A 9,151-nucleotide genomic window follows, 5' to 3' on the forward strand; every position below is an offset into this window, starting at 1 on the left:
CAAAAATTCATCCATACAAAATGAAGAATAAATTATTGCGGTTTTTTTGAGCTATAGAACTCCTAGAAATGTCAAAAACTGAAAGAGGAGATACATTTTGTCTGTAAAAAACTTTCAAAAATGACTATTTTTGGCATGTTTTCTTCCGGAAAAAAGACCATACAGGATTCTATAACCATTAATTAATTCTTCAAGAATCATTTGAAGCATCTTCAATCTATTCAAAAACAGATAAAAAGTTCTAAAATTATGGTTTTAGACCTGCAATTGTGATCGCGCCAAATTTTTTTCTGTAGATCAAAAAATTGATTCGCAGTTCGGAAATGTTCTGCGGGAGACCGTGGATGGTGAAAAGAAATGTTCTAATTTTTAAAGGTACGGCTGAAAAATACCCATCTTTTCCGATAGAGCCAAACATTTTCCAGTGTTTATCAGATTTTTCTGGACAAATAAAATCGATGATTCACAATTTTTGGAATGGTGATTTCAGGCAGACTTGCAAACGGACCCAAAACGAGCCCTGGCGGGCTTTGTCACAGTTTCTTTTAGAATTAATATTTTTACCAACTGAATCAGATTTGATAAAACTCGACAAGTACTACAAAACGATACTATTTTAAAATTTCTATCTTGTCTATGGACGTAGTTAATATGATTTTAGGAGCATGTTTAAATGTTTGTTATGCTAAATTTCAATTGGTATAACAAAATTTCTATAAATTTAAAGCCAAACGTTGCATTGTGTCAAATGGAGAACACAACCTGCTTCTTAAAACGATGGAAAAAGTTACGAATGTTTTAAAAACTGCTCTGAACGTTTATCTTGAAACCGAATTTCAATACGTACTTGACGTGTGCTCAGATTGGTTTTTTCCGCCAATTTTTTCCTCTGCTCTTCTGATGGATGATGTGTTTTGCGAATCATTGCATGTAGAATCTCTCTTTGTTCTTCAGTATAATTCTTTCGCTTTCTTTTCTGAAAATGTTTATCGAACACTTGTAGCAAAAAAAAACAAATCGTTTACGTTCTCATCTCTTGCTTTTTTTGTTCCTCCGTGGTCCCTTTTCTAGTTTTCATCATATTATTTTCGAAATCGGAGTCACTTTTGTTATAAGTAACAAGTCGTGCGGATTTTCTTCTGGGCCTTGACTCCTGAAAACTCATTTTTCAAAAACAGGAAATTTTCTCGAGAAACTGTACCTGCACATCATCTTCCGAGTCCGGAATATTTGATGTTCTGCTTCTTTTTGAATCAGCTCCTTTGGATGTTCCCTGATTGGAATTAGTATCCTTACGCGGCCTTCCTGGGCCTCGTTTGACCATCTGTAAAAAGGATTCTTGAGTAAAATGCTGAAGAATGGAGTGAGAGAGAGAGAGAGAGAGAGAGAGAGAGAAAAACTGTACCAGAACCTCCTCGGATGTCCCTTAATGTGAAACAGCGTAGTTGCGTGATCTTCCAAAACGACGATTTGACGTTTCTGAAAAAGATTCACGTTTACAATGCACGAGGAGAAAAAAAGAGAAAGAATTTAGCGCATTTTTTTTAGCGAGTCACGGACAACGAGGCATCTCTGTTATTATTGTTTCAAAATGAGCTAGACTCTTTTTTGGAGATTATAAAAGTTCAGCAATTTTAAGATAATTATCTTCGTTGGCAGAGTTTTTTTTTCCATCTATGTAGTTTTTGGAATACTCAAAAAAAACGAGAAACCTTGAGAACTATGAGAGCTATCAAAAACGTTTATTACATTTTCCAAAAATATATAGTGGGACATATTGTTCTGTGGTTCATATATGAGAATGGGAAAACGACGAGGTGGACGTGAAGGGACGTTGTGTGGTACCTTTCAATGTTGTGAGGGTGCGGGAAAGACGTGGGAACGCAATGAAAAGCAGTGGAGCAACAGTGCACGCACCCCTTCGGGTCACCAAAGGGACAGTGGACCTTCTCATGGTCATCCATTGTTGTCTTGCGTGTCAAATCATAATGAGACGCGAATGATGGATGGTGATGTTACACTCATGGTTCATAGCCCGTCGAATTCCACGGTTTCCGGAAAACAAATTATCACGATTCATACAAACAAAAAATAATGGGAAGTGTATAAAACAAAACCATTGAACTAACATGATTCTGGCTTTTAGCACTCGGGAGCAGCTGGAAGAGTATATTATTGTCACAATGTTTTATCTTATTTCTTTCAAAAATTCATTGAGTTCTAAAGTAAAATACAATGAACATATCTTTGGCAAAAAATTCGGGGTGTACAATGATTCGGGGGTACAAGGGGGTACAACTGATATAGGGGTACAAAATTGGTGATTCGGGGGTACAAAATTCGTGGGTACAAAAATTCGGGGGTACAACGATTCGGAGGTACAAACTATCAATGATTCTGGGGTACAACCCATTTCATTTAGGGGTACAACGCTTGTGATTATGGGGTACAATTTTTTTTGAGGGAGTTTCTGAATTTCTGAATTTCAGAGCTTGAAAATCTCAGAATTCTTAGAATTTCAGGACTTTGGAATTCCAGCATTTTGGAATCTGAAAATTTCGGAACTTCAAAAGCTGAGAATCTGAGAATTTCGGAACTTCAGAATCTGAGAATTTCAGAATTTCAGAACTCCAGAATTTCAGTATTTCGGAGTCTGAAAATTTCGGATGTTCAGAATCTGAGAATCTGAGAATTTCCGAATTTCAGAACTTCAAAATCTCAAAGTTTCAGGACATCAGAATCTCAGTATTTCGCAATTTCTGAATTTCCAAAAATTCCGACAAAAGTTTTTCACTTCTCATTGTCACATTGTTCTTTCTGATTTTAAAAAATCTCGAAATTTCCGGAAAGCAAACAATGGAGAACTGTAAAACATACTCGCAAAATCAGGGCCGGGCGGGCCCCGGTTCTCCACATTTGAATTTTTTTTGAAATTTCAATCATTTTTCCAAAATTTTTTTGTGAAAAAATCATTTTTTATGGACACTCTTAGTTTGAAAAATGTTTTACTTGACCGAAAGGTTTTCCATTTTTTTCTATGGACCCCAAAAAATTTTTTGAAAAGACAGGAAAATTTTTTTCTGAAAAGAGAAAAGAGGGGCAGGACCGGGCCCTGAAAATTCTGAAAAAAGCCCGGCCCGGCCCGTTGCAAGTATGCTGTGAAATATTCTATCATTTTTTCTCAATCGCTTTTTTTCTCAATTCTATCTCATTCCTTCTGTTTCTCAATATTCCTTCGTTTTTTTCCTCCCAATTTTCTTCAATTTCTCTCTTTTTCTCAATTTTCGTGGTAATTGGAATTTTTCTCATTTCTTTTCATAATTGTATAGATCATTGAATGAAGGAAACAATCACAATTTAGTGATTTACACACAAAAATTCAAAAATCCCAAAAATTGGCCCAAAATGAGCTATTTTCTATCGAAAATTGTTCGCACAAGCAATAAAACATCGCAAAAATTATAAAATTAATTTTTTTCGATTAATTACCACAAAAATTTGATTTTCGCACCTTTGGGATTTTCTCCGTTTTCCTTCGTTTTCATCGTTTTTGCTGAAATTTTCGTGGTAATTAATCGAAAAAAATTAATTTTATAATTTTTGCAATGTTTTATTGCCCGTCCGAACAATTTTCGAGAGAAAATAGCTCATTTTGGGCAAAATTTTGGGATTTTCGAATTTCGTTGGTAAATTGCTAATTTGTGATTGTTTCCTTCAATCAATAATCTAGAAAATTGTGAAAAGAAATGAGAAGAATTTTAATTACCATGAAAATTGAGGAAATTGAGAAAAATTGGGAAAACAACGGAAAATTGGGGTAAAAACGAAGGAATATTAAGAAACAAAGAGAAATGAAATAGAATTGAGAAAAAGTGGTATTGAGGAAAGTATCGGCTGGGTTTTAATCCTAAATTAAGCATTAAAAACTTGAGTTTGTAAAACTTGTCAAGCTTATTTTACAGTTCTCCATTTTCAAAAAGAACAATGTGATCCTGAAGTTCCGAAATTCTCAGATTCCGAATTCTGGAATTCCAAAGTTCTGAAATTCTGAGATTTCGAAGTTTTGAAGTCCTGAGATTCAGAAATTCGGAAATTTTTAAATTCTCAGATTTTGAAGTTCCAAAATTTTCAGATTCCGAAATACTGGAATTCCAAAGTTCTGAAATTCTAAGAATTCTGAGATTTTCAAGCTCTGAAATTCAGGAATTCAGAAACTCCCTCAAAAAAAAAATTGCACCCCCGAATCACAAGCGTTGTACCCTTAAATCATACTTGTAAAATTCCGGGCCGGGCCGGGCCTGAGGAAATTTTCAAGGCCCGGGCCCGGCCCGGAAGGCCCGGTGTCAAAAATTCTGTATTTTTGAGCCAAATTTTGAGCTTTCAATGTAAGTTTTTCCGTTTTTTTCGTATTTCGGATTGTTTGTCTGTCTGATCAAAAAAGATCGAAAAACTCGAAAAAAAATTTTTTGGTCGAAAAAGAATCACATAAGGGTCCCCCCTTATGTGTTTTTTGAAAATTTCGAAACTAGTAAAATGACGGGCCCGCCGGGCCGGGCCGGCCCTCCCAAATTCCGGAAAAAGCCCGGCCCGGCCCGTTACAAGTATGCCCTAAATGAAATGGGTTGTACTTCAAAATCATTGATAGTTTGCACCCCCGAATCGTCGTACCCCCGAATTTTTGTACCCACGAATTTTGTACCCCCGAATCACCAATGTTGTACCCCTAAATCAGTTGTACCCCCTTGTACCCCCGAATCATTGTACCCCCGAATTTTTTGCCAAAGATATGTTCATTGAATTCTGAGATTTTCAAGCTCTGAAATTCAGAAATTCAGAAACTCCCTCAAAAAAAATTGTACCCCATAATCACAAGCGTTGTACCCCTAAATGAAATGGGTTGTACCCCAGAATCATTGATAGTTTGTACCTCCGAATCGTTGTACCCCCGAATTTTTGTACCCACGAATTTTGTACCCCCGAATCACCAATTTTGTACCCCTATATCAGTTGTACCCCCTTGTACCCCCGAATCATTGTACACCCCGAATTTTTTGCCAAAGATATGTTCATTGTATTTTACTTTAGAACTCAATGAATTTTTGAAAGAAATAAGATAAAACATTGTGACAATAATATACTCTTCCAGCTGCTCCCGAGTGCTAAAAGCCAGAATCATGTTAGTTTAATGGTTTTGTTTTATACACTTCCCAAAAAAAACTTTTCCGCATTGTCCATTTCTTTTATATTTTTCTCATCCTGACCACTCCATTAAAATTTTAGACTTGCCTGTTTTCTTTTTTTTTTGCTGTCCTGTAAATTCTTCTAACATTATTTTATCTTCTCCATATTCAGTTTCCAATCGAAATTGCAATGAAAAAACATATAATACCTCTTTCACTTCTTCCTATGACGAGCGAACTGTTCGCGCGCAAACACTCTCTCACCGCGCACACAGAAAGAGACGCAGACACATCGACAGTCGATTTTCTTCTTCCACGTCCTCGCGGTCCCCATTTTTCTTTGTTTTCTCGTTAATGACATCGCGTGGCAATTCGACGCTCGAGCTGGAAACATTTGAAGTTGTTCAATGCGAATGTGTGTGAGTTACTTATTTCTGTTTTTTGAAAATTTTGAAGCTAGAAAATCATAATCGTTCCACAAAAGCGTCGACACAAAGCATTGTAAATAGTGAAGAAAAAATTCAAATTTTCGATGATTCAACCGAGTTTTTTTTCAAAAACGATTTAGTCAAGGCGACCGACACTTGAAACTTTTCTGACTTGCGTACAACTCAGTGGAATGGCAAAATTTCTAAAATTTGCCTTGTTAGTGCGAAGCCACAAAGTTTGCCTCTTTTCGGAAACAGATTCTAGAAATGCTATCAATCACATTTTACCTAAATTCAACGTTTTTGAAAATTATTGTGGTAAGTGAAAATTCATTCAAACCAAATTGCAGATACGCCAACGTGTGTCACCAGGCGTGGGTGCAGTTCGAGACAAGAGAGGTCCATTACGGACCATACACTCCTCTCCTGCCTTAGAATGGAAAAATCAACAACCGTATTGAAGAGCTCAAAATTTAATTGGGACGGACCGGATGGCAATCCATGCTGAAAGAAAAAAAATCAATAATAAGATTGAAAAAATGGAAATTCAATTTGGATGGACCTGATGGCAACAACCGGAAAGAAAATTTGGTGGTATTGATGAAATCGCCGAAATCTAATTTCGGGTGATTCGAATGGTGCTTCATGAAATAAGCGAAACCGATAATAAGATTTTCACAAAGGATGTCTAATTTTGTACTCCCAAACTGTGGAGCTGGTGAGATTTTTTACACTTTATAAAAAAGCTGCATCGTTTTTTTTCTTTCAATTTACATGACTTTATTGAGTTCTCAGAATATTTTGGGTCCAAACGAGTCAGCAAAAAACTCGAATAATTCTTGCTTTTTGAAAAAATATGTGAAAATGAAAATCCGATAAATACATTCAATTGTTCTCATATTCACGAAAAAAGTGTTTTTCTTCAAAATAAAAGACTTGGCTATGTTTTCTCACCAATAGAACATTCGAGAAATAGCGCCAAATTTTAAATTTGTGTGTTTTTTTTTTCACAAATAACTTTTCCATCACCCGAACGGCCCCTGAAAACTCAAAAGATTTTCATTTGAGAACAAAAATCACAATTTTTAGTCATTATTTTTCTATGATTTTCAGGATCCTCTCTGTGCGCGGAAGTTCCACAATCCGCCTTCGTGTTCCAACAAGACAGTGCAGAAGATAAATCTTCATGGGGACACCAATCGGTTGGCTATGGCGAGTTGGAGGTTGAGGACAAAACTGAAAATGTCGTGGAGGAAACAAACACGTTTTTCAACAAGATGGGGCACCCATCAATCAAAAAGTTGAGAGTGAGTAAAACTCTATAAAGAAATTTGGGATGTAATCCTGTTAACGTAACAAGGAACATCAAAAAATGAATCAGAACGACATACTAATTGCCACCAAGTGAAGGTGATTTATAACGTGTTTTTGAAAATTTCTTTAAAATTTATTTTTAAATCTTTTCCCAAAGGATTCCAAATGTTTCGACCACGGTCCCACAGACACTAATGATAAAAACTACTCAAAACAAAATATGCAGTGTGAATCGTGATCGGAACGTAGGGACCGTGGGAATTCGTTCAAAATACAAGAATTCGTTGAAAGTCAGATTGTTTGCCAAATATGTTTTCTACTTCTTCCCCTACCAGATTTCTGCTGACTAGCTGATATGTTTCATTTCCTGTCATTCTAAAACTATTCACTTTTTTCATTGTTCATTCAATTTTCGCGTTTTGCAGGGTGTGGTCACTTGGAGCAGTCCAAAGCTAATCTCTACAATATCATGTCGAGTCAACGAAAATCTTCCTATGGTCCATTACAAGGTTCGTGTCTTTACTCCGAACAGTCAAATAGTTGAGAATAATTTTCTACCTGACAGATTTGATAAATAAGACTTCATTTTCAGATCGAGAAGTTCTCCGTCCCAAGGAAAACCGATCTACACAAGAGTTCAGGTATCTTCACGGAGACACTCTAATACGTCTATGTCTAATGCGACTTGGAGGCCGAACCTAACACAAGATAATGCCCCCTAACACAAGATAATGTTTCCACTAAAGATCAACCAAGGAACAAGAACCACAGCGCAATAAAGGTCCGACGAAAAGAAGTTAAATCTGGATGAACCGGATGGCGATAGATGCTTACTGGCGCGACAACAAAGAAAACAAGATGTATTTGGAGCAAGGAAATGTCAAAGCATGGCGGGAGATCAAGAAACCACCCATTCTTGGTAATGATGGACATGATGATTGCGAATACATAGTGTGGAAAATCACAGTCAAGGTAAGAACGAAATATAGTAAAAAAATGATTCTTGTGGCTTTTGATACAAATTACCTAGTTTTTGAACATTGCGAAAAAATTTCGAAAGAGAAATTGTTGCCAGACTCCTGCGCAATTTTTAAATTACAAACATTAATCAGCTAACTTGCAGAATTGTCGGCCTAGGATCAAAGAAAAACCACATCCAAGCGCGATCGAGACACCACCTTCACTTCAAGGATGAAAAAGATAGATTTATCAACACAGAACAGTTCAAAAGTTCAATGTTGACGGACCAGATGGGTATAAGGCGCAATCAAGATGTCACCGTCGTCACGTCAAAAATAAAGAAGACGAACATTATAGGGCGCGACCAAGGAACCACCCATTATTGGTGATGGTGGCGATGATGATCGCGACGACATCAATTCAAAAATGAAGAAAGTGGATAAGCTTGACTCGGCCACAGACCAATTCAACGGATTTGTAATGCATACCTTGAAGCCATGTATTAGAAGGGCCAGCCTTAAACTTGGGTTTTCAAAGCGTCATGTAAAATGGAAAACAACAAGTATAACAAAGAATTTATAACAGGGGATATTCTACTGTTCCAAAAACCTTTTGAGGCGGCCCTTTTACTACATAGAGAGGCCCTTCTAATACAGGGTCTCTCTTTTCCGAATTTCACAGTTTGACCTCATTTCTCACCCAAAACAAAAGTTCAGTTCCCTCATAAACCCCCCCCCCCCCCAAAAATTTCACATGTCTTATGGATAATGTAGATATTTATATTTTTTCCTGAATTCTGTTTTATTCATTTTAACTTTAGTTCAACAACTCGAATTTTGCTGTTATTGCATGATTTTTCTGAGTTAAAGGGGGACTCCGGTCAATTTTTTTATTGCATCAAAATGTGTTAAAATTTATCTATTTTCAGAATATTATTGCGAAAAAATTCGAAAAAAATCCGAAATCCCCAAAAAACGCCGTTGAAAAGGAAAAAAAAATTCAAAAAAATGTGCCGCCGAGGGACGAGGATTTTCAGTGAGAAACCTAGGCCACGCGAGCGGCGCGACTTTCTTACCGGACAATTTTTCCGGATTTTTCTCGTTTTTATCTCCAACAGGTAAAAAACGTTAAAAAACACTGTCGGCCACTTGAAAATAATGCTCTCAGGCGCCGTAGCCTAGGTTTCTCACTGCGCGGGAATTCAAATCCTCGTCCCTCGGCGGCACCTTTTTTGATTTTTTTCATTTTCAACGGCGTTTTTCGAGATTT

At 36.7% G+C, this 9,151-nt stretch overlaps 2 protein-coding genes across 2 annotated transcripts; one reads left to right on the forward strand and one right to left on the reverse strand.

Annotated features, from left to right (window-relative positions):
* Positions 1–921: 921 nt before the first annotated feature.
* CBG17523 lies at positions 922–1,324 on the reverse strand (the record flags this gene model as incomplete). Its single annotated transcript, XM_045239206.1, has 3 exons — positions 922–976; positions 1,026–1,153; positions 1,202–1,324. 3 exons carry the CDS (start codon positions 1,322–1,324, stop codon positions 922–924), a joined length of 306 nt encoding a protein of 101 aa, XP_045096229.1.
* Positions 1,325–5,185: 3,861 nt separating this feature from the next.
* On the forward strand, positions 5,186–7,586 carry CBG27549 (the record flags this gene model as incomplete). The annotated part of the gene is made up of 6 exons (XM_045239207.1): positions 5,186–5,224; positions 5,353–5,506; positions 6,722–6,890; positions 7,080–7,212; positions 7,348–7,461; positions 7,515–7,586. The coding sequence occupies 6 exons, from the start codon at positions 5,186–5,188 to the stop codon at positions 7,584–7,586; spliced, it is 681 nt and encodes a 226-aa protein (XP_045100002.1).
* Positions 7,587–9,151: the final 1,565 nt, after the last annotated feature.

This window comes from Caenorhabditis briggsae (genome assembly GCF_000004555.2).
Source record: "Caenorhabditis briggsae complete genome, chrX, whole genome shotgun sequence".
Lineage (NCBI taxonomy): Eukaryota > Metazoa > Nematoda > Chromadorea > Rhabditida > Rhabditidae > Caenorhabditis > Caenorhabditis briggsae.